We start from the raw sequence: 26,192 nt of genomic DNA, 5'->3' as shown, positions 1-26,192 counted from the left end.
AAGCCTGTCATTGTGGGGACCTGGTCTGGATTGGGTGATGCCACCCCAGTAAATACTACCCCCTTGTTCATAGGGAAAGTGGTAATGCAAAAGCACCCAGGTTAAAGAGAGGATGGACTTCTAGGCGCATGGCAGAAGAATTTCGCAAGTGTGTGTTCACTTTGCAGGCCAGAGGCAGGCTTACGGGGCCAGGATGAGTGAGGAGGAGGGGAGCCCCAGAGGTCACAGCATTAGGGGGACCGTGCAGCACAGTGGGAGATGTATAGTCTGGGAGTTGGGCCACCTGGGCTCTGAGTTTGTCACTGCCATTAACTCTCTGGGTGATAATGAACTTGGTCTCTGTTCACATGTATGTAAAATGAAGAAGGTGGATTAAAAAGTGACTTGAACTTTTCTTCTGACACTGATATGCCGTGAGTCTAGGAGAAGCAGAGCTTCCTTCGGGGCTTACCAGGTGCCTAAACATTTTAAACTCAGTGCGAGGTGGGGCTGGAGGGCCCTGGAGACCACCCCTGCCTGCAGAGAGGCAGCGGCCTATTAGTGGAGGTGGTGGTGGTGGTTGATGGCAGAGGGTTCATCTTCTACCAGGCTTTGTGAAAATTCATCACATCAAACAATGCCTCAAGAGCAGGCCAGGCCAGAGTACAGGGTGTTCTGGGGTGTGCAGGTGGCAGATTGATTGACTTCATGGCTGTGGAATTAGTGAGGTCATGGCCTACGACCTCATTGGAAATAGGTCCTGTTTTTTTCCTTCTTTTCTCTCCTTTGTTTCCCTGGCCAGCTCCACCCCCAGAGCCACCTCTCCCAGTGGACAAACCCAGGAGGTCATAAGAAAACTTGGAACAATCAGTTCCTCCATTTCCCCCAAGGAGTTGAAGGAGGAAGTTTTTGGTAGAAAGGATGTAAAGGTTGATAAGAATCTCAGGGGGTTCCTGGAAATACAGTGGGGAACACGGGGATAGAAGGCAAGTCGGACAGCAGGACCGATGTATTTGAGGCTGAGCAGAGCCTGACATCCAAATAACAGGAAAGGCCCTGGAGAGGGTCTACAGTATGGAATTGATGTGGAATTTAACGCAACACCCAGGACACGCGTTATTCTGTGAATCAAGAAAATAAAATCTATTAATTTAAAAAAAAAAGCAGATCATTTGGTTTGACAGTGGGACAGGATATGAGAAGTTAGAACTCCTTTGAGAAAATCCAGAATGAACGTTCACTGTTAGTATAATGCCCAGAAAGAGACCTTGCCCACAGTCACCGTGTGTTTCAGGGGAAAACGGACTGTGTTGGGGGTCGCTGGACCGTGGTCCATGTTTCTATTCTACCACTCAGGTGCTGCGTGGCTTTGAAAAAGTTACCCCACCTCTCTCGAGCTCAGCTGCCTCATTTGTGAAGTGAAGGGGCTATGTGGTAACTGAGAACACACCCAGACCCGAGAGTCCACAAGTCTGTCATAGGATTCTGTTGATTTTCAACTTTTCAAATGAGACGGAGTTTTATGGAATTTCAAAACCAAAGTGTTAGAAGGGCTCCTGAGGGTGATCTATTTAACATTTAAACGTTTAACTGTGAACTATATTATACATACAGAAAATGTAGTAAATATACAAACACCATTTAAAGAAGAAGAATAAAATGCATTCCCAGGTACCCGCTCCCAAGTTTATGAAACAGAACATTCCCGGTGCCTCAGAAGCCTGTTTGCATATCCTGAAAGCATCCCCTCCCCATGTTGTCCCTAATTGTGTGTTTGTCATTCTCTTGCTTTTCTTTCTACTTTGACCACCTCTGATGTATCCACAAATTATGCATTGTTTAGTTTTGCCCTTTTTGAACTTTATATTGATGGAACCCTACTGCATTTATTCTCCTGTGCTTGCTTCATACTTTTAGGATCATGTTTTGAGATTCGTCCATGTCGATGTATGTAACTGCATTTTTCAGTAACTGTGCTGTATCCCATGGTCTGTATCACAATCGATCTACTCCACTGTTGAAGGACATTTGAACTGCTTGCAGTTTTTGTTTTGTTTTGTTTTGTTTTATGGAAATGCTGCTTTGAACATTCTTGTATCTGTGAGGTGAAGCTTCGCCGTTTTCCAGAGTTTTTCCCATTTGCATTCCTACCAGCAGTTTCCACTGGTCCATAACATCATTGAAAGCTGATAATATATGTAGTCAACATGGTGGCTATAAAATGTCATCTTATTGTGATTTTATTTAATTTTTTAAAAACACACTTTTCTTTCCTTGTTTTTTCTTTCTTTCTTTCTTTCTTTCTTTCTTTCTTTCTTTCTTTCTTTCTTTCTTTCTTTCTTTCTCTTTCTTTCTCTCTCTCTCTCGAGAGGGAGGACGCATGTGCACGAGCAGTGTGTGTGTGGGGGGGTAGGTACACAGGCAGGGGGAGAGAGAGAATCCCAAGTAGGCTCCATGCCCAGTGCGAGCCGGACTTGGGGCTCGATCTCACGACCCTGAGATCATGACCTGAGCTGAAATCAAGAGTCAGACACTCAACCGACTGAGGCACTCAGGTGCCCCATCTTACTGTGATTTTAAATTTCACTTTAAAATGTTCACTTCCCTGATTTTTAATGAAATTGAGAATCTTCTTATATGTTTATGGGCCATTTGTGCTTTTAGGGTTCATCCACGTGGATGTATTGCTGCAAAATGTTCCACCACATTTTATTTATCCATTCATTGGTTGATGGATATTTGAATTGTTTCCAATTTTTGACTTGATGAATAATCCTACTATAAACATTCATGCACAAGTTTTTGCATGGACATATGTTTTTGTTTCTCTTAAGCATACATCTTATGACTTTGAAATTGTTAAGTCATATGGTAACTCTACATTGAACTCCTAGAGGAACTGCAAGACTGCTTTCCACAGGAGTTATGCACTTTGCATTCCCACCAGCAATGGAGGAGGGTTCCAGTTTCTCCACATTCTTGCCAACGTTTGTATTCTCTGTCTTTTTGAATATGGCCGATTTCATGGCGTGACATGTGCCTCCATGTGGTTTGATGTTCATTCTTAGATGGCTAATGATTTTGAGCATTTTTTTCCATGTGTTTACTGGACATTTATAGAACTTCTTTGGAGAAACCTCTATTCAGATCCTTTGCCCATTTTGAAATGGGATTGTCTTTTTCTTAGTAAGTTGTTAAGAATCCTCTATATAATTTAGATACAAGTTCTTTACCAGATGTATATTTTGCAAATTTCCTCTCCCATTCAGTGGGTTGACTTTTTACATTCTTGATGGTATATTTTGAAGCACAGAGAAGTATTTAATTTTGATGACACCTAATTCATCTATTTTTCTTCTGTTGTTTGTGCTTCTGGTGTCATAGCCAAGAAGTCTTTGCCTAACTCAAGGTCACAAAGACTTACTCTTACATTTTCTCCTGAGAGTTTTATAGTTTTAGCTCTTACATGTAGGTTTTTGACTTATTTTGACCTAATTTTTGTGTATGGCGTGAGGAAGGAGTCCAACTTCATTTTTTTTTGTTTTTTTGCATATATATGTCCAGTTTTCCTAGCACCATTTGTTGAAGACTCTTCTTCCCTGTAGAATTGTCTTGGTAGGTTTGTTGACAATCACCTGACCATAAACCTAAGGGTTTATTTCTGCTCTCTCAACTCTATTGATCTATATGTCTATCCATGTGCCAGTACCACATTGTCTTATCTATTGTAGCTTTGTAGTAAGTTTTGAAAGTGGGAAGTTTGAGTCCTCCAGCTTTGTTCTTTTTCAGGATTGCTTTGGCTATTCTATATTCCCTGCAATTCCATATTAATCTCACAATCAGCTTATCAATTTCTTCAAGGAAACCAGATGGGATTTTTATGGGGATTGCATTTGCTATGAATGGAATAGTGTCCTGCCCCAAATTTGTATTTTGACACCCTAACCCTCAGTGTGATGGTATTTGGGTATGGAGCCTTGAGGAGATACTTAGGTTTAGATGAGGGTTGTAAGGGTGGGACCCTCATTATGAGATTAGTGCCCTTTTTAGAAGAGACACCAGCCAGTTTGCCATCTCTCTCTCTCTCTCTCTCTCTCCAGACATGTGAGAACACAGTAAAAAGATGGCTATCTGCAAGCCAAGAAGGGAGCTCTGACCAGAACCCTACCATGTTGGCACCTTAATCTTGGCCTCTGGAACTGTGACAAAATAAATTTCTGTTGTTTAAGCCACTCAATCTACAGTATTTTATTGTGGAAGCCTGAGCGGAGTAAGATAGCCTCAAATCTGTAGATCAGTCTGAAGAATACTGCCATCTTAACAATACTAAGATTTCTGATCCATGAAACGAGATTTCTTTTCATTTATTTAGATCTTCTTTAATATTTTATAATTTTCAGAGTACAAATTTTACACTTTTGTTAAATTTATTCCTATGTATTTTATTTTTGACATTATTGTAAATGGAATCATTTCTTAATATTATTTTCAGATTGTTTATTGTAACTGTATAGAAATTCAATTGATTTTGGTATATTCATCTTTTATCCTGAAACTCGGATTAACTTGTTATTTCTAAGAGTTTTTTAGTGCATTCCTTAGGATTTACTATTTACTATATATAAGATCATGTCATGTGCATATAGAAATAACCTTACTTTTGCTTTCTCAATCTGGATGTCTTTTATTTCATTTTCTTACATAACTGACCCAATAGGAACCTGCGGTACAGTGTTGAATGGAAGTAGTAAGAGCAAACATCCTTTTGTTACTTTTGCCTTTATAGGCAGGCAGGCAGTCTTTCACCATTAAGTATGATGTTAGCTATAGGTTTGCCTTTGTTCTAGAAAAATACTTTTGCTGAATACATAATCCTAACTTTACAGTTATCTCTTTCAGTACATACAGGAATTATTCCACTGGTCTCTGGCTTCCTTGTTGCTACTAACATGTCAGCTCTCAGTCTACTTACCATTTGTAGGCAGATGATCTATTTCTTCTCTCTGGTTGTTTTTAAAATTGTCGTTTGTCTTTGGTGATCTTCAGTTTCATTCTGATGACGTATACAGGTGGATTTCTTTTATATTTTTCTACTGGGATTTATTAGGTTTCTGGATCCAAGGATTTGTGTCTTTGAACAGTTCTAGAACATTGCATAACTGTCATGACTCCAAATATTGTCCTCCCACTCAGGTATTCTATTACACATCTCTAGAACTCTGATTGAATATACGTCAACCCTTTCCACTATTTTCTTCATGTATAAACTTATCTTTTATTTTTACCACCTTCTTATATTTCTGGACTACATGTATATACCTTTTTCTTGGCTAAATCCTATAGTTCATTAATTCCCTCTTCAGCAACATCTAATCTGCTATATAATCCATACACTGACTTTTAAATTTCAAACATTATATATTTTTATTTCTAAAGTTTTGTTTCTTTTTCAAATCTGCTGTGCTATTTGTTATAATGTGTTGTTTCTTGCTCTTTTTAAATGGCTCTTCTTACCTATTTAAATGTATTCTATGTAGTCATCATATAATGTCAAAAAATACCAATTTATGGGGCGCCTGAGCAGCTCAGTCGGTTAAGCGTCTGCCTTCGGCTCAGGTCATGATCCCAGAGTCCTGGGATCAAGCCCCACACCGGGCTCCCTGCTCAGTGGGGAGCCTGCTTCTCACTCTCCCTGATGCTCTCTCTCTCTGTCAAATAAATAAATAAAATCTTTTAAAAAAATACAAATTTATGAAGTCTTTGAGGTTCTGATTCTCTCTTCATTGTTTCTGTGGCTCTCCCTCCATTATGATTTGTGTGTTTTTGACTGTAAGTTACTCATTTTGCTGATAATGTTACCCGTGGGAGTTCTTTGAGGTCCGGAATAAAGCTGAGTTCCTCCAAAGAGGAATATCACTTGTTTCTGCCATTTGCCAAGTGTGGGATGACTTTCTTTTAAATTCTGTTTCGCTTTTTTAAAATTTATGCCAATTCATAGCATGAATATAGAACATGAATCCATGTTAAGGGTGGATTATAGGTAGACGTTTTGATACAAGTTTTATTCTCCTCTACCCAGTGCCAAAGTTAGTACAGACGGTTTCATTGCTGTCTCCTTCACCAGTTTATTTCTCATCCATCCATACATTGAAAGTAAGATTTTCGTAGGGGAAAATTTCAGCTTTACTCAGAGGTCTCCTATTAGATTCCTACTTAGACCGGGCTCTAGCCTCTTCCTATGTCTCCATGGTCTATACAGCCATCAAGGCAAAAGCACAAGGTTGCCAAGGTTTAGCATAAACCATTAGGATTAAATCTGGCATTGGCAGTCACACGAGGATTTCTGCTTTTATTTTTGTTTTTCACCTCTGCAGATCAGTGCAGTAGTGAATGGTAAAAGAACTATAGAAAAATTCATAGAGATTTTAACTTTTTCAAATGAGGCTATTTAGGGTAACTATAACTGGTTACTGCTGGAAACAAAAATTCTCTCATTTGTTTCACTTCTAAGCAAGTTGACATTGAAAACAGTCAGAAAAGTAAATCTATTTTTTTCCCTTAAAATCTCCATGAAAAGATATTCTACAACCTCCCTGTGGTTGATTGTCAAAATGGCCATATTCTTCCTTTCTCTGCATTCACACCCTTGAAATCTGCAAATCCTCCCACCAAAGGCAAAGTTTATTTCTCCATGATCGTGAACCTGGGTCGGCCACTTGACTCATTTTGGCAAATGGGACATTGGCAAGTATGACATAAGCTGAGGCTTAAAAAGGTCTTGCTTTCTGAAGCTTGCTCTCTTGCTGTACTTGGAACTCTGAGACCATCATGCAAATGAATCCAAGCCAGGCTGCTGGAGGATGAGAAGCCATATGCAGGCACTCAGCCCAACAGCCTGCCAACCACTGCCAGGTGACCCACCAATATCATTGTGATGAGGCGAGTGGAGACAAGGAGAGCCAGCTCAGCCTGGGAGAACTGCCCTGCCAACCCAGAGGATCATGAGCTAAACAAAAAATTATTTAAACTATTAAATTTTGGTCCCAGCAAAGGGTAACTAACATACTTTCTTAAGAATACAATTGCACAGTCGTAGCTCAAAACTCCTTAGAACAATTTTGTTGTTTTTACCCTTTTTCCTGCCCCAGCTTCTAGTGATGTAAAAATGGTCACTCGCCAAGACCCTTTCGCAGGTCAGCTTACACTAAAGGGGTTTGCCAAGTCTCAATACAGAATTTAAATCACATCAATTAAATTATATTCCATATGTGCTTCCATTAAAAACATTAGGAAATGTGAATATGTAATTGATTTGCTCAGTGCAGTGTCTAGTGAGATCCTGAGGAAGAAATCCAGAATTTCTCTCAACAGCAGTGTAAGTCAATCTCAGACACATGAGACTGAGGTTGGAAGCAATTACTAAAATGAAAAGATCTGAGGTTTCAACTGACCTTAAATTCAATATACGTCAATTCCGTGGAGTGGCTCCTCAGGAGGTCAATCCAACATCAATCATATTAACGGAAAGGGTACCCCCACTGTATTTGGCAGACCTTGAGAACCATGGTCTGTTCTGGGCACTATCCTTTTAGAATGATAGTGACAAACCAGAATGGATCAAGGAAGACTCCAAGATGATACAAGTTGGAATCATTTCAGATGAGGCTCAAAGTAAGGACCTGCAGTGTAATCAGGCGTGGGGAGACCTGACTACAAGTAGGTGAACGGCAGCCACAGGGAACAGCACACATGCAGTATTCAGCAAACTTCATGAGAACAAATCTAGAACCAACAGGTGGAAGTTACTGGTTTGGGGTCAAACATTTTCTAAACCCACGGGGCCATCCAACCTCAGAATGGCTGCCTTGTGGAACAGAAAGCCTCAAGAAGTGGAGGCTGGAAAGGCATCTATCAGGGCCAGAGGGCTCCCCGGGCTCTTTCAGCAGAGTCCTTCTTTATTCCTGCTGCTAGTTATCCTGCTTCTTTAGGAACTTGTAATTTAAGAGTCCAGAGGTAACCCAACATCCACCTGCTTCCAAATTACAGACCTTAGTGAAGTCATAATGTACCCTGTTAAACCTCACCTTTGAGGATTGCCACACGGTCATAGAATAGGTGCTCATCTCAGAGCCACACTGAATTTTAGCCAGGACAGCTTGCTCATTCATTCACTCTCAAATTGATTTATAGGCACAAGACAGGAGTCTCTCCAGCTGTGCAGGTTAAGCTTGCAGGATTGCCTTTTTCTTCCTGGGTCAGCACTACCACGCTGAGGTCACCAGCTTCCCTCCCTCCCCCACGTCCCAACTCTTTCCTTCCTCTTCACTCCACACTGTCTAAGGGAGAGTTCTCATAAAGGCTCAAGGAAAGTTTCTTTAGGCCTGCAGAGGTATCGGCCTGTATGTTTTCTGCGTGCCCCTGTGGCATGTCCTATGGGTGAAACCAGGGCCTGCAATCTGACAGGGGCATTGGGAGTCTGGGCCTCCTACCTTGACAGGTGAAGCATCTGATGTGGAAGTGGTTATTGTGGACACGGACCACTTCCCCTTTGCAGGTGTCTCCACACCGGTAGCACTGGATGACATTGGAGCTGCCTCGGGGATTGTAAGGATTCTGCTGATAAGGAACTGCAGAAAGAAACAAAGAGATCACTATCCAGAAGGCCCTTCCTCTTTAGGAACTCTGTTAGAAGACATTATCATAATCCTAACTGGGAGAAAAAGCAGAAAGCGTGCAGGTAATTAGCCAAGTACCTTCAATACATCACCAGGCTGCATGTGCCAAGCCAAGGCACCATCAGGATGTGAGTTCATAAGTCTCCTGAAGCAGGCAGAGACTTACGAGTGAGCGTAACCTTTCTTTGCCATAATAGAGGCCAAATTCACGGAAGATGAAAAGTAAAAGAAGAAGTAGAGTATTTCAAAGTAAATGATCCAGAAATACCATTTCTTGGGTGATTTCTGGATCAAAACCAGGTCCCAAATTTCTCAAAGAGAATTTGGTTTTTGCAGTTGACATGGGTCTCAAAGAATTGGGTGATTGATCCTGCCTCCAACTGGCCTTTGAGCAAAGCAAGTGACATCCCCTCTCTGGGCCTCTAGTTTTGACATCTATGAAATGAGGGTGGTCAGTGGTAGCACAGGCTTTACAAAAGAGGCACAAAGGGGAGGCACTCTAGTTGGAAGGAGGTTGGTGTGGGGACTCATCTTAAAGCTGCCTTTGAGTGGCACTTTCCATAGCACTGAGAAAATGTCAAAAGTATATAATTAAGAAAAAAAATCTGGTAGAGATTAAGAAGGAGCTGAAATCAGTAGAGGTTGGGCATTTGATGATACTGTAGAGCTCTACTAGCTTATGAATCTATTACCCTCTTGCCCAGACTCTCTCATGGCTACTTTTCCAGATCTCCTGTCCCTGAGATATACTTTGCTTGACCACTCTAAAATCTGGTTATCTGGTTTTTAATAATAGTAGGCACCTGCTTAGAATTAAAAAAAAAAATCAGGGTTGGGAGGGATATTGACAGCTGTCTGGTCCAATCTCATTATGTATAAGCTACTGAGATAACTTTGCTAATGAGGAACCAAATCTTCTCTCTTGTAGGAAGCCCCTAGAGGGATCAGGAGAGAACTCCTCAATTCCTCAATTTTCAAAGTTGAAGCAACAGTCCAAAATCTTTTGCTCATACCCTATTAGGAGAAAGCTCACTCTTGTCCTGGCTATAAAGATGACTACCTGATTGGAGGGGAATTTGATGTCTACTATTTAGACATGCAGGCTTACTACCTAAATTTTGAATAAGCATATTATAAATTAATCTGGACTCACATGAACTTTGAACTGCAAAGTAACTTAGATAATACTCGATTCAGGGCTTCTTGACCTAGTGTGGTAGTTGTTAATGGCTGTTCACTGAAAGTTGAATCTTTTATTCTAGGCACAATGAAGGATGGCACATGGTGTCTTGCTTGGCAATGAAATGTGAATGGAAATTGTGTGTGTCACTTTCAACTGGAGCCAGTTTGTGATCTGCCATATTGCCTTTTCCATAACCCAGCAACCAGTGATACCCCAGATGGTGTGCAGGATGCATCAGCTTGGATCCCTGATTGAGTCCTGGAGTGCAGCTCCAAGGCTAATCCAGGACGAACGTCTATGGTGAGCAAGGAGGAATTTTTGTTGTTATGGCCTTGTTACTACAGCATATCCTGATGGATACACCTGGGATCTAGTATTTCTAATTAAATATAAAATTCGGTGTTATGTACATTATCCTACAGCTCTCTTCAGATTCTCAAAGATGGCCTCCATAATTGATCTCAGCTGCCTTCCTCCTTTTAAAGACAAGTAACAGAAAAACAGGACTTTTTTTTTTTAAGATTTTATTTGAGAGAGAGAGAGAGATTGAGAGGAGAGGGAGAAGCAGACTCCCTGCAGAGCAGGGAGCTCAACACGGAACTTGATCCCAGGACCCTGAGATCATGACCTGAGCCGAAGGCAGATGCTTAACCAACTGGGCCACCCAGGTGCCCATGGACTTTCAATTATCTTCCACTTACAGGTCTCCTGAATCACCAGTGCCCTGTAAGGCAAAAAGCTGGTTACTGAGCCCTGAAAATGTTGAATCTGACAACTCTGCTATCTGAGGTGGGAGATAATATCCTTCTCACAATCTTTGTCTTGAGAAGTCCATGCCCCTTATTCAACTTTTCTCCTGTCTTAAATTTAAGACAAAATTTAAGTGAGTTAGCTAGTTAACAAAATCATTAATTAATTCACTAAATGGGTTAATACATGTAAAGCATTTCGAAAAGTGCATGAAGTTCTTCATAAATGTTCACTGGTACCATGATCATCACACCTGCCCCACAGCTCAGAGCAATCCTTCCCTACTCCCAGAATGTCCATAACCATTCATCCTGTCTCTTCTTTCTCTGATTCGTGCTCACCAACCCTGGAAAATATTTCACTCTCCCCTCTCCCACCAATTTGTGAGAAAAATGTAGATCCCGTTTATCTGGGCAGTGTAGTGATCCACAATTGTTGAGGGAAACAAAGCTGAGAGTCTGAAAAACAAGTAAGAACTAACAGGATAATCATCACCAACAGTGATGAGAAGTCTCAAAAGTATCCAAAAGTCCCTCCAAAATCACTGCACGAATTCTCATTTACCTCTTCTAATTTAACCTGCCTTATTGCTCAAGAACCAATTTCCAAGATCAACTCGGTTTTTCCCTGGTTTGATTTTCTGGGGGAAATTGATTTGTGATCATGGTCTTCAGTCAATACTCAGCCTTTGAACCATTCAGATAAAAAGGTATAAAATCTGAGTGAGGGGACAGATTAGGAAAATTGGTTTTCTGGGGGCAGAGCTAGTGATGGGCCCCCCAGCCCTAACTCTGCCGCTTCCCTCAGGATGAGTGTGCTGCTTTGGTCCTGCTAACTGTGGCTGGAAACCCACAAATGTCTGATATTTGTAAATAATCCCAGAAATAGAAATGCAGCCATTGTTGTGTGAGTTCTTCCAGATTGCGGATATAAACTATGATTACAAAAGGGCAGCAGTGTAGCAAGATTTGAGCTTATAGACGCGTGAAGACCTTTCCTTATCTAGATAGTGCCAACAGGAGCTCTAGGGGTCAAGGGACGCTAGGCTGAGATATGCCATATCTGCTCTTGCCCTGAAAGCCACCTCGTTTCCAAGAAGATTTTGTATCCTTGGGTAATTAAATCAACGACATAATCAAACCATACTCTGTGGGTCTAGGTATGTAGAGAAGGTGCCATTTCTTCCCACCAATCTCTAGCCACCCCCCTCCCCCGCAGAACATTGAAATTTTATTGTTGATTTTCTGCTGGTTATTATTTCCACGAATTTTTATCTCCGAAAGTACTAGAAACCAGCCACATGAGTCATAACATTTGCCTTATGTACAAATGTCCCTTGAATTTCAATTGACTTGTACTTGAATTTTGAACAGCTTGTCCCTGACAGCAACATTTTAGAGTAGCCATGGGCCTCAAAGGACATTAGCTTTGCTAAGTTGTGAAATAACCCATGAAGTTACCAAGTTTAGAGATCATGTGATATGTTTCTAAAATGCGTGTAGGGAATCTCTGGCTTCTGTTTAATGTTATTTGACCAGTAAAGGGCACCTAGGAGAGACATTGACAGTTCCTAGTCTGTAAGGAGTGCTGTCCAATAGATTTCCGAGTATAGAAATGTTCAATATTTACACTGTCCAATATAATAATTACTGCCATTTGTGACTGTTGGGCGCTTGAAATATGGCTAGCGTGACTGAAGTACTGAATTCTTAATTTTATCTCATTTTAATTAATATAAATTTACATTTAAATAGCCACATGTGGCTAGTGGTACCATTATTGGACATTACAACTTTATAGATCCACAAACGGAACACCAGGCACTGAGACTAGGGAACAAGAAATGAAGTCTGGTTGAATCCTATTTATATAAAAATAACATGTACAAATTAATTCGGGTGTACCACCTCAGACTTAAATTATTCCTTCTCATCCTTGAAGAGTTTTAAAGTTGTACTCAAAAGCAGTTTGCAATCGGAACCAATTACACACACTTTCACCCATCCTGAATTTGATCTAGAAACAAAAGATTCCGAGCAATGAAATAAATACTAATTTTTTTAAAAATCACAATTTTTCAGTTACTGCGAGACTGGACAATCTTAATTTTTCCAAGAATAGAAGCAAAGAAGTCAACTGGCAATGGCTGTCAGTCTACTTTTTTAAGACAGAAAATCAGCTGGCCAATGCCTTTGAGATGAAAAAATGAAGGGTCTGAAATAGACGCACAGCAGACCTTTAGTTCTATTGGAAAACACAACTTAATTCCACGATGAAATTTGCAAGTAAAGCTCTTCCCAAAGGCGACAGAGATCATTTAAAAGTGTTGGAGCACAACAGCAAATCGGAAGGGGAGGGTGGCTGGCCTCCCGGTAAGCTGAAAGGAGCACGCGAGTCAAAGAGCAAGAAATAAGCTCAGCACCCAGTTCCTGCACCTGGCTTTTCTCCCTCCCTCCGGCTGGCTGCCGCCCCGGTCTCAGGAGTTTCTCCTCGACAAGGCTGGGCTGCCATCAGATTAGTCTCTTTTAAAAGCAGATATTAGCATGCTTCCTCCCTCACAGATAACACGACCTAAGTTACGTTCTCCTTACCGATTGGTGCCTGCACGATTGGTCCTTCCTCCCCTGAGGGCGGCCTGACCTTGGAGAAAAAGACGTCCCTCCATTCTAACCGAGTCATCTTTAAAATCGTCTTTAGAAAGTAGAAGCACCTATGCTATCCTGGGGTATAATTAAAAGAGTGACAAAGCTGACTTGGAGACAGCACAACAGCTGTGAAAAATGGCTGGAAGTGTAATAAAAACAGTGGTGCTTCTGGTCGAACAGTGAAACATCAAGCAGGGAGAATCAACCAGTTCCAAAACGAGCTTGCAAACGCCCGGGGCCCTGGGAAGCGGCCGGGTGCTGACACTGTCACATATCGGCAACTCACGGCTCCATTAGGGCCCAAAGTACCCGGAGTGTGTTCACAGGTATTTCCTAAGTACCGAGCAGGAGAGCCGACTGTGGATCCAGGCATTTCACGGGTAGAAAGCCGTCTGCCGGGCGCCTGGGTGGCTCAGTCGGTTAAGCGTCTGCCTTCAGCTCAGGTCATGATCCCAGGGTCCTGGGATCGAGTCCCGCATCGGGCTCCCTGCTCGGCGGGGAGTCTGCTTCTCCCTCTCCCACTCCCCCTGCTTGTGTTCCCGCTCTCGCCGTGTCTCTCTCAGTCAAATAAATAAATAAAAATCTTTAAAAAAAAAAAAAGAAAGCCGTCTGCCTGCCAGGTTAGGGTGGGGTCTGTATAGAAGAGCCTCTGGTCGTTTACAACATGACCTTGAGTTTGGTTTTGGAGTTGAACCGGGGTCTGCAGCCCTGATTCTGGCCCCGGGGGCAAGACGGCAGTGACATGGGATCCCTGCGCTGAGAGGCACCAGGCGCGGGGGTTCAGGGTGTGGATGCTGGAGTCAGGAGGGCTGAGTCTGTATTCTAGCAATGCTGCCTGCCCGTTGTGTGACCTTGAACGAGTTAAATGCATGACGACACCTGTCTCAGTTTGCTCATCTCAAGAGTGGGAACAATGCAAGTCATCTGTGAGTATTAAATCACTTAAATTATATAAAAGTGCTTGGGACACTGCTTAATAAATAAAAGCAATAATTGATATTAAAGGATCTCTGAAGTCACGCACCCCCACCTCCAACTCAATGCAGGAATTCTTTCTGAATTGCCCCCTGCCACTTAACCCCGACTTTGGCTCAAACATCATCAAATCCATTTTGGGACCAGTCCAACTTGGGCAAAGGTTTTCTGGTTTTCCCTCCCTGCTGCCGCTCAGGAAGAGAAACCCCGGCTGCAGCCCGTTCACCACCTTAAAGCAACCTCTTCTGCCCCCCCACCCCCACCATCGCTGAGCTTTCTGTTTATGGGTTTCTGTGGGCTGCAGAGGTGGGTGGCTGACACGCTTTGGATGTATCCTGCAGAGGAATGTGTGAATTGGGTGTTTCCTGTTGTGGGAAACAGAGGTTATGATCTATGCTTTCCTGAGGCGGTGTATTTTGGGCACATCTGCTGTTTCCAGGGGGACGTGTTGGCGTGTCAGTCGTGTGTGCATACTTAGAAGAGGTGAGTGATTTGTTTTCTGAAAACTCTGCTAGGGAGACCGTGAGAGCTGCTTTGGGTAACCCCTAAGGGCCCTGTGTGTGTATCTCATTTTGTCATGACATCTGTGTTCATCGTGCGGATCCCTGGTACCCATCAGATCTCCCTGGACTGGGAGGCTACCTAATACAGGAGATTGGGAGCCTCGGGGCAGGGACCATGCGTGTCCTGTCTGCCTCTGCACTGTCCGTGCCAGGCGTGTGAGTGCTCAATGAGTACTTGATGGATAAATACAAGAACGAATAAGATGAGTCCCATGCTTTCATTTAGCAAATGAGCAGGCTGAGGCCCAGAGGGAGAGGGAGAGAACTTAGGCTTCCCGCGTCATTGTCTGAGGCTGTGTGTTCTAGGGTAACAGGATAAAAGAGAGCGCAACCTGCAGCATGGCCCACGAGTCACAGAAAGGTGAGGGAGAGAGTTCACTGAAGAACATATTTCCATAAATCTGGAGTCATGCTGAGGCTTAGCATTAGCCTAGGTGGGCTGAGGGGTTGCAGATCAGTGGTCCAAGATGCAGAAGCATAAGGAGGGAGCTCGGAATGAAGCCATGCATGAAGAGCGAGCAGGGGCAAATGCCCAAAGAAAGGCCTGGAAGGATAAGAGATAGTATTTGCAGAGTGGGTTACTCCGTCAGGAACTGGGCTCAGCAGTGTACATATGCCATCTCACTGAGTTCTAGTAATTCAGGAGGGGCGGGTATTATTACCCTATTTTACAGATGGGGAAGATGAGGCCCGAAGAGCTGAGGTCCCTTGCCCACGGCCATACCATTAGTAAATGGCAGAAGGAGGCAGTTCTCACCACGAAGCTCTACTGCCTGCCATGTAGAAGTGCCAAGGGCGGGGGTGGGGGGGGTCCCTCTGGGGAGGGAGTGGGCTTAAGGGAGGCTACCAGGGGTATCTGATTACTGCCCCCCCACAGTAATCATCCATCCATTATCCAGCTGGTTTAAAATATGTACATAAATTTCACACAGACTGAAGAATAATGCTTGTGGGGTACAGACCAGGAAACTGGGCGCAGTAATTGAGCATCTGTGGCCGAGGAGGAGGATGAAGGAGCCGTGATGGCTGCCCCCGGGGCCAGGGGATGGCCGCCTCGAGCCCCTTCCCTGGCCCCGGATGGACGGCCAGACAGGTGTGTGTGTGGGGCTCCTCAGGTGCTGGCAGGTGCCGCAGCCCTGGCCACGCTTTCCCGTGTCAGCAACACGGTCTGTCACCCCAAGACGCTACTGTAAAACTTTTGCCACCACAGAAACCCTTCCCCAGCCTCTCTCTCTGCCAGGCTCAGCAGCGTGCTCCGTGGTCACGGAGTGAAGCTGGCAACATGGCTCGAGCCACCTTCTCCCGAAGTGTGCTGTCAGGACACGTGTCAGAACGGCAGGCTCTTGGCCAGACAGACGGCTCTTGCCAGACAGCCAGCTGCCGCACGACGGCTCCCGCCGACGGACCTGCTAGACCCAGCTGCTTCCTTACCCTTAGCATGACCAGGGCCCCAGGCGAGGAGGCCTGCCCCACGGCCCGCGGCTGGAAGGTGTTCTTCATGTGACAGTGAAGTCACTCGCTAAAATGGGAACTGCATGTTCGTTATTGATTTGGTAAATTCAGAAAGCTGGTCTAGATACAGAGTCATAGAATTAACTTCCCACTTATTTCTATGTTCATCTTATCATTGTGAAAAAAAAGAAAAGAAAAAAAAGAAAAAACCTGTATACTTCTGATTGAATTCAATAAAACACTTCAAGATAAAAAAAAAAAAGCCCTCAATTCTTTCTTATAAGTCAGCGTGGTTCCTATTTCAAGATAAGCAGAACTAAGTTGCAGCCAGTTTGTGCCCCCATCCTGCTCTTCACTGGGGGTCTGGTCCAGGGCTCAGCCCAGCGGGGGCAGCACGGGCCTCTTTTCTAAGGACTCAAATAGATCTGTGTTCTCATTTCTTTCTCTGAGATTCTCCTCCCCACCTCTGGGCCAGGGAATCATTTTTGTTAGCTGGGGGTAAAGGAGCCCTTTCTGCCCTCTCTAGCTTACACTTTCTCTAGAATATTTAGCTTTGTAATGGATCCTTTCTGTTTTGAGGGCACAGACTTGAAATTCAAAAGCCAGGAAGCGATCTCTTTTGTCTCTGCCTTCTGCTGCCCATCCTGGCCCTGAGGCCTCCCTCCCTGAATAGAGGGGGAAGGAGCAAGACGGGTGGCTGAAGGAAATACCAGTTAATATTTCAAGAATATCATCTTGCTACACTGGGGCATGGGGTTTTAAAAATCTGATCTAGAGCTAAGGGTTAGTTGAGACCTGATGGAGAAGGGGAAAATCCCTAGCGTATCTGGCATTTTTCCCACTAGGGGGTGCCTCCTGTCAATCAACACCAAATCTTTTGTCTCTGCTGACTCTGTTCCTCACTACCTTTACCAAGCCCCCAGTCAGGGACCCTGAGGGGCTGTAAGAAGAGCCCAACACTAACATGAATTGGGCAATTACTTTGTGCCAGGCCCCTTGCTAAGGGCTTCATACCCACCATCTCATTGAATTCTCTCAGCCCCAGGAGACAGATACCATAGGATCCCTCTTTTATCTATGGGCAATCTGAGGCACAGAGAGGTTCGTTAATTTGCCTGAAGTCACACCACATGTAAACGTTGGAGCTAGGGTTTGGACAGGCACTGTAGATCTAGAAGAGGCTTGATTTTTCCCTCCCAGGGGGCATTCCCAGCTGGGCCTCCTTCTGCCCAGTGTATCCCAAGGGAAAGAAGGGGACCTGCCCAAGCATTGCCAGCAGGCAGCATGGGGCTGCCCTGCACTGGGGCCTTGAGGCACCCTTTCCAACATCTCTACAGCTTATCTGAAAATACAATTTGGGTTTCGAATGAGGTCCTGGAAGCCATGTTGGAAGTAGAGAACTCCAGGAAACCAGCAATTGTCTTGTGCTCTGAGTGACTCAGTCTCTTGGCCTCTGAGCCAGAGGTTTGAATACTTATACAATGTTTGCTTCCTGAGGAGGGCAGGCCATCAGGCTCTGAGATACTGTTGAGAAATGCAAGAAACATCAGCTGTCACCCGGGCTCCCCTTGACTTACGGGTTTTTAACATCAGAGCGGAAGGCATATAGAAAACATCGCCTAGAGGTTTCTTTTTTGTTTTCCTTTTTTTGTTGTTTTTTTTTTTAAAGCTTCAAACCCTTCCTTGAAATGATGAAATGGCCTCCAGGTTGAACTGATTCCATCATAAACCATGCATGGAATGCAAACATCCGGTGACCTGGTGGGCATTCAGGGACATCCCCTAGACCAGGGAATGCTTGCATTGCATGGGGCTCCCAGACATGCTTTACTTGGGCAGCCTGGTGTTTGTTTCTAAATCCTTCCACATCACCACGTTTCTTACCTCTTCCTTTTTGCCTCACCCCTGGCCAACTTCTCTCCCACACTGCCAGGCACTTAAAGGCCCCGCCGGGGGCCCACAGAGTTTCTGTGATTAAAGAGGGGTAGGGCCTGACGTGGAGCTACTTCTGAATCCCTTTCTCTCCAAGCTGCCCCCCAGGGCACCTTCGGCTCCATCTCCTCCACAGAAACACCTTTACAGATGCAACCCTGAGGCTCAGAGAGGGTAGAAACCTGCTCAGAGTCCCCATCATGCTGGCTGCACCAGGACCAGCAGGGAAATGCTCTGGCTTCAGATCAGGACAGTTTGCCTGAGAGGAGGCCAAAATGAGGTGAAAGTGACCCATGTCAGGGGATTCTCAAAGCCATCCCAAGCAGCCTCAATGCTCAGAGGGCAGAGGTGCCCTGGAGGCCCCTCTTTCATGTCCAAAGTGCTTGTCCCATTGCTCCAAGTTCTATAGGGCTCTCCTGGATGACCTCTGCCACCATCCATTCACCTATGAGCATGATTACTCCACAGTAGCATCCCCCCAGCCCCAAATCTGAGCTGTCAGTCAGGTCCTCCTTTCCACAGGCTGAGAGGATGGCTCACCATCATCCCACTGTGTTCCATCTCCTCCCTCCTTCCTTCTTTCTTTCTCTCTCCCTCTCTCCTTTTCCCTTTCTTCCTTCCCTCCTTCCCTTCCTCCTCAGTCCTACCAAGATTTCTGCTGATACCTGGTTCTTCCCTGAGAGGTGGAAGCGGTTATTTTGCATGAGGCCTCGGGCAGGACACGCCCCATTCCTGGGTCACTGTCTTCCCATCTAAAAAGAAAAAGGCTTGCATTCTTGGATCTCTCAGTTTCCTTTCAGATTCAATATTCTATGCATATTAAACAAGGCTGAAACACAAAAGGCCTTCAGGGGCCAGGCAGGTAATGTTAGTGGAAAATCAATCCAAGGGGACAAACCGAGGAGATTGGCTCACCTAAAGGAGAAGAAGCTGCTGGGCCCCGGGGGATTACTGTCCTGCAAAAACATGTTAAGGTCCCCAAAAGGCTTATCTGTGGGGGTGTATTCTGCCTGTGGGCCACCAGTTTGGGATCTCTGCATCCAGACAGATAGATGACCACAAAGTCACTTCCAATTACCATTTGAGAAGTCACATGCTCACCATATGCCTGTAGGATCTGGAAGAACAGAATATTCCTAAAATGAGGTCTTGCAGAGCCCCAGGCTGGATAAAGGAGCACCATACAAGCCTATCACTCTCAAGGTCTCTGCGACATTATTCTGTGACAGGCAAAGGTTTTCAAATTTTTTTGACCATGAACTACTAGACAAAATTAATTTTGCAAAATGACCCAGTACACAAATATGTGAAACAAAAGTTTCACAAACAAACTTATTTTTAGTACACATGATATGTCCTGATATTTTTTCTTTCTCTATTCCCTTCTAATACCTCATGCCATTTCATTAAAAAATGTTGTTTGCAACCTAATAATATATATAAGATCAGAAGTGAAAAGAATGATAGAGATCATTCTAGGTTTGCACGGTCCCATATGGTAATGATTCTTTATATGTGGCTATTCAAATTAAAATTAAGTAAAATTAAAAATCCCATTTCTCAGTCACACTAGCCACATTTCAAGTTCTCAATGGCCAGCACCAGGCAAGTGGCAATTATATCAGATAGCACAGAAATAGAACATTTTCACTAGTGCAGAAAGTTCTATTAGCCATCCTCATCTACAACAAGCCTCACAGTTTTGCCAATGAGGAGACCAAGGTCCACGGCCCTTCAGAGAGATGCATTTGAAATTGTGGACAAAAGGGTTGGGGACAAATGGATGTAGCCTCATAGATGTCTGCCAGTGTCACAAGAGGAATAAGATGAAGAGTGGCCCCTTGCACATTTATCCTCACAACAGGACCCACAACTCAAAGGCCACATCCTGCAGCCTATACCCAAAGTGGTGGATCAGAACCTTAACCCTCACAGAAAAACAGAACCAAATTTTTGTTGCTATCCATGAAATTTATGGAGTGGCTTCTGTGAGCTGGAGAGAGAACAGGTTATGGAACCTGTCAAATCTGGGTTCAAATCCAGACTTCCTCTTACAGGCTCTATGAGATTAAGCCAAATGCCATGTCACTGAGCCTTAGCTTCCCGATCTGTAAAATGGGAATAATATATTTGCCTTTCAGAATTTCTGAATGGAGAAGAAGTGGTGTACACATAGTGCCTTTCTTTTCTTTTCTTTCTTTCTTTTTTTTAAGATTTTATTTGAGGGAGACAGAGCACAAGCAGGGGGAGAGGGAAAGGGAGAAGCAGACTCCCCGCTGAGCACAGAACCTGATGCAGGGCTTGATCCCAGGATACTGGGATTATGACCTGAGCTGAAGGCAAATGCTTACCCAACTGAACCACCCAGGTGCCCCAACATAAAGCCTTTCTTCATGGAAGTGCTTTTTGCCCCATCACCTGGTACATTGCAAGAGCTAAGCTGAAGCCTGCTGTAATGATCATGATCATGATAATGGAAGCAGCAGTAATGATAACAAGATGAAGCTAAATATTGTAGAGATGTAGAACTAAAGTAAATACATCTCCCACTCCAAAAGAAATTCCAGGATGGAGCAGGGAAGATTTTTTTTTTTTTTTAATTGCATCATTAATGCTACACCCAGTCCCTGGGACTAGTAAGCACTCCATTCATTCAAATGAATGAATAATGATAATACGTCCCTAAATGCTACAGCCTCAGGTAGAGTTTGGTAAGAGAATCAGAGAGATCCAAAAATGGAGTGCTAACATTTTTATGAATTCTTTTTTTTTTTTAAAGATTTATTTATTCATTTTAGAAACAGAGAGAGAAAACACCAGTGGGGGGAGGGGCAGAGGGAGAGGGAGAGAGAATCCTCAAGCAGACTCCCCACTGAGCGCAGTGCCCAAGGTGAGGCTCCATCCCAGGACACTGAGATCATGACCCGAGCGGAAATCAAGAGTCCCTGCCTCAACCCACTGAGCCACCCAGGCGCGCCACGAATTATTTCTGATGGAAAAGGGGAGGAGAGAGAAAGAACAGAACTGGAGGCGGCACCATTTTGTATTTGATAGTAGGTTGTTGACACATGGTACCTGGGACGAGGAAGTCAAGACTCGATAAGTAACCAAGAAAGAGACAGAATAAAAAGACTAACAGATAATTAGGAAGAAAGATGAAGAATACACTTCCTTTTGAGATAAAAGGTTTTATAAAAACAAAGATCCTCCCCCACAAAAGTCAACAGGCAACAGCTGCTTTTTGTCTTCAGGAAACAAACCATTGTTTGAAGTTGAAAATTGAACCTGTTTAGTCTGGGGGATGAGGGGGAAATGTTTACTTTCTGTGTGTATCAGCAAGTAGTTCTCAATTATCATTTGGCCCGTGTAGAATGCCCTGCAAACAGCTTTTTCCATCTGTAAATGTAGTGGACATCTGTTGTTTTGCCTGCTCAGCATCTGCTCAGCTTCTTCTGGCAACACAACCTCTTTTTCCCGGGGGGAACCCAATCCGTGGAGTTCGGGTGGGCTGACCCTCTTCCAACACAGGATCGGAAAGTAGCCCGGGCCCGGCCAGTCAGAGGACCCCAATTCTCTTCCACATGATTGGCAGGCACATGACCACGTCATCTCCGGGGTTTTTCTACAGGAGCTGTTGGAGGAGCCATCTGGGTGGCTAAGGTGGGAGGAGGTGGTCTGGGGCTCCTGCTGCCATCTTGCTCCCGCCATGTTGGGAGAGCCTACTAGAGATGGAAAAAGAGAGTGAACAGGTTCCTGAATCCATCACTTGAGTCTGTGGATCCAGATGGGCCTGAAGTCACTGGCACTTCTGAACTTCCCAATTATATGAACCAATATAGCACAGTCCCTTTCTAAAAAAAAATATGAGTTAGTCTGAGTTGCAGTTTTGTCACTTGCAGTTGACTACTTTGTCTTAATTAATCACAGTTTTCCCTCTAAATCATCATCTGCTATCAATTTAAGTTAAACACATTCCAGGACCATTTCATGCTGGACCTCATCGATCTAACACGACTCACAGCATCTAGCTGAGGACACAAGGACAGACGGACGAGGTGGACATGGTCCCTGTCCTCATGTGACACACTCCGGTAGGGAAAACAGCGGGTAAAATGCTCCAAGAGAGGAAGAGGGGTCTGTTGCCGGCTCAACAGCCATGCATCTCTTCGTCTGCTGACAGAACTTTTCTCTCCTGGAGGAAATCCACTTTTGCTTATCCTCCCCTGAGCAGCCACGTCTTCCAGTCTTTACCCGGGGAGGGAATCTTGATTGGTGAAATTAATTCCTTTGCCAACTCACTGACCTAGGCAAAGGCATGTGATCTACTCCTGGCCAATGAGACACAAAGGGAGGGCAGGTGGAAGGGGAAGGTTTTCTATGCTCTTCCTAGCCTCTGGAGATTTTTGTCCACCTTGGATGCTGGAACCGCAGCCCTGCTGCCCACAATGGATCCTGAGGGGAGCCACCTGAATTGTGAAGCGTCTGGGTGCTTGAGGATAATGCTGAGCCTCTAAGTCAACCTGCCTTGGATCTGCCCCTCTTTGGCTTCTCTATTCTATGAAATAAACATGGCTAGATTCTTTAAGCTATTTTATTTGGGTGCTGTCGCTTGTTGCTGTGGGCACTCTTTGGAACCAAGGGGGCTAAGCTATGGAGCATCCAAGCAGTCAGGGAAAGTTTCTGGAGCCACTCTGGAGATCAAAAAGTTAGCTGAGCGGAGGGGGGATGAGACAAGGTGGTTGTAGAGTGGAAGTCAGTGGTGGAAGTGAACTGGGAGCAAATTTCGTCATGGTGGTGCTTTTTGCTGTATGAGTGTTTCTCAAAGTGATCAGCTAACCACCTGCTTCAGAGTCACCTGGGGACCGTTATGGATTGTCAAAATGCAGATTCCTGGGCTTTACCCCATACCTACTGAATCAGACTTTAAATTTTAAACAAGCTCTTCTGGAGAGTCTTTTGTTTACGGAAGGCTGAGAACCCTTGGGTTAGTGACTAGCAGACTCACACACTCTCTGGCACCGAGATGAGAATTTTAGAAATCTTGATATCTGATACTAGTGCATATCAAAAGTGTTGTCACAGATGACTTGATGCCAATATCCTTCTGAGCATTACAAAGTATATTTTCTCCGATGTGTTTGCCAATCTTCACAAATGTTTAAGTCATCTGGCAATGAAATAATGTCCTAATACAAGTAGATTAAACATCCATTTAATTTACTCAGCCCCTTTCTTTTCTCAAGTTGTCATTCCTTTTAGGAAGAGCTGTTTCTGGTCTGTTATTAGAGCCATCCCCCGTCAGGCAGAGATGAACAGTGGTGGCTGGGTGGGCAGAGACATGAGCAAAGGGGTTTCCTCTCTTTCCAGTGTGTTCTGAGGAATGCACTTTGAGGTCTCAGAGCCAGCTTAGAATGTGTCATTTGTCCAAACCAGAGTCAGTTCTTCAATATGATGAACCCTGAATGTGTGGGTTTGTTGAAACTCTCATGGTCAATCCACTATCAAGGCATATAGATGGATCTCTTACTGAGCTCCCCAATTCAGCCTTTTCTCTCCCTCTCTACCAGCCCTGTCCCAGCCATAAGCGTCTCTCACTTAGACCATCTCAGTGACCTTCCTACCACATATCTTTTCTCGACCTCAAGGAGGGGCAATTCCCTGATGCCCCTGACCCTACCCACTGGGGGGCATTTCAGTGTCTTGACATCTTATCTCATGGTTTTGTATTTCAATAGCATAGTCAGGACTAGAACCCAGGACTTCTGATGCCAAGTCTAGTGTTCATGCTATGGCGGCAGGATCCGCTGCACCAGAAAAAAGATCTGAACTTAGAGGAGAATGGACTGGGTGGAGTGAAATGGAAATGGGCAGTGCAGGCAGGAGAGCCAAGCCGACCGTGTGAGCGGGGAGAGAGTTCAGCAACAGGGGGTGCAGTCAACCTGACCAGAGCTGCATACAGAGAGAACACAGTCCCTCTGGATCCCATGAGCAGCTACTCAAAGGTCAGGAGCCAACAGATTCCTGCTTAACTTGACCTAATCTGAATTTGCAATCTAAGAGTTCTTGCAAATACAGTCTGAAGGAGGGGCTTAAAATTTTGCCCCACGGTAGCGCGAAAGCAGCCACAGACAATAGGTAAATAAATGGGCCTGGCTGTGTTCCAATAATACTTTATTTACAAAGATAGGCAGTGGGCCAGAACTGACCTTTGAGCCCTCATTTGCCCAGCCCTGCTATAGAATCATTCAGTGGGCTAGCAGAAGTGTGTGTGTGTCTATGCCCGGGGTCCTGATGCCGCCCACCTTGCAAGGCCAGCTCAGAGGCGCTCTGGCTGGGTATTAGACTAGATGATTTGAAAGATCCCCACCCACTATGAGATTCAAGGATGCTTTGGCCTGATTTTACCTCAAGGGTATAGAGGTAGAATCTCCACCTCCAATTCAAGCTATGTTTGGAATGGAAATTATCCTCCAACAAAATGCCTCCAATCGTAACTGCCAGTTCTATAACTGAGCATATGTTGGTGGAAGCTTCAATTCATAGCGAGCCAGTTAAAATGCAAGGAAGGGACAGCAAGCAGATCTTTCGAGTTAGAGTCCAGGCTGTTAATTACTTTTGTAAAAGAAATACATAAACATGCAGATGGCAATTGTAGTAAATATGATCATCTACATATAAATATAAAAATTCAACCCACTCCTCAAGGCCTATCTCGTATGCAACATACTTTTAGAACTATTTCCAGATCCTCCCCTCACTCTCCTCTAAATATGAGCTCTCTTCTTTAAAAACTCATGGCATACACTTATGACTAAGCAGTGGTTCTCCAACTTGAACTTGCATCACAGTCCCCAAATGTCTTGTCAAAACAGATTGCTGGGCCGCACCCCCAGGGTTTTCTATTGAATAGGTCTGGGGTGGGGGCTGAGAATTTGCATTTCTGACAAGATCTAACCGGTGATGCTCCTGCCATTGATGTGGGGAGAGCCACAGACCCAGACGGTTTTCTACCTTACAACAGTGTCACTTTTGCGCTTGCTTTATTTCCCTTAGCAGATTTTAAATTACTTGAGGAGAAATGCTACAGTCTGGAGGATTCTTGTGGGTCCTGGACAAACATTTAGACCCACCCATGGGATGAGATGAGGAGTTACGTTTCTGGTCAGGATGAACTTGAGAGCTGTTTCCTGTAACAGGTATTTCTTGAACCCACAAAGAAGGCAAATGCAACAGACTTTCTCCCAAGAAGTAACCAGTAGCCAGTACAGGAAATTTCTGCGGCTAACCCACGCTGTGATAGAAATCACAACATGGTCAAGTTCAACATTCTGGTGGAAGACCAAAACCCAAACGAAATCCATCAAATGGTTATACAACTTTTCCTATACACAATGTGGTTACTGGGTGTGTGTGTCGGGGGGGAGGGGTGAACAATGACAACAGAAAAGCTAAAGCTTATCTCAATACCCTTTATAAGGAATCCAAAAATAAAAGTACGTTGGGAATCAGAATGTGGCTATATTTGAAGTCAGGGACTAAAGAGATGATGAAGTTAAAATGAAGTTATCAGGGTGAGCTCCCATCTAATAGGACTTGATGTCCTTATAAGAAGAGGAGATCAGGACATAAGCATGCACAAGGGAAGACCGAGTGAAGACACAGGGAGAACACAGCCAGCCGTCTACAAGCCAAGGAGAGAGGCCTCAGAAGAAACCAACCTCGATGTCCCCTTGATCTGAGACTTTCTGCCTCCAGAACTATTTCTCCTGTTTAAGCCACTCGTGTGTGGTATTTTGTTATGGTAGCCCTAGCAAATTAATACAGGCTCCAAAGCAGTATTTTAGATAGTTTAAAGGGTATAAAAGCTGCCAGGGTATCAAGACTATGTAATGCCCCGCACTGTCTGAGCCCTGACATCTCTTGCCCGGAGGATCCCAGGAGGTCCAGACTGGACTTTTCCCCCACTCACTCTCCACACAGGAGACACAGCGATGTTTTCAAAATACAAATCTGACGATGCTTAACCTTGACTCCCATC

At 44.3% G+C, this 26,192-nt stretch overlaps 1 protein-coding gene across 8 annotated transcripts in view; it reads right to left on the bottom strand.

Annotated features, from left to right (window-relative positions):
• Positions 1–26,192, bottom strand: part of ABLIM3 (actin binding LIM protein family member 3) — a 109,249-nt gene that overhangs the window by 63,478 nt on the left and 19,579 nt on the right. For 6 of the 8 annotated variants that reach the window (XR_014146935.1, XR_014146934.1, XR_014146936.1 and 3 more), the window contains exon 3: positions 8,469–8,606. The exons of the other annotated variants lie outside the window; for them this stretch is intronic. Coding sequence is in view for 1 of the 6 variants with exons in the window: in XM_081826148.1 (XP_081682274.1) it covers positions 8,469–8,606 (138 nt within the window). In the remaining 5 variants the exon portion in view is untranslated. The remainder of the gene's footprint in view (positions 1–8,468; positions 8,607–26,192) is intronic. 8 annotated transcript variants of the gene reach the window in all.

This window comes from Leptonychotes weddellii, chromosome 7, assembly GCF_054177405.1.
Source record: "Leptonychotes weddellii isolate Sample4059 chromosome 7, ASM5417740v2, whole genome shotgun sequence".
NCBI lineage: Eukaryota > Metazoa > Chordata > Mammalia > Carnivora > Phocidae > Leptonychotes > Leptonychotes weddellii.
This window is presented reverse-complemented; position numbering and strand designations above follow the sequence as displayed.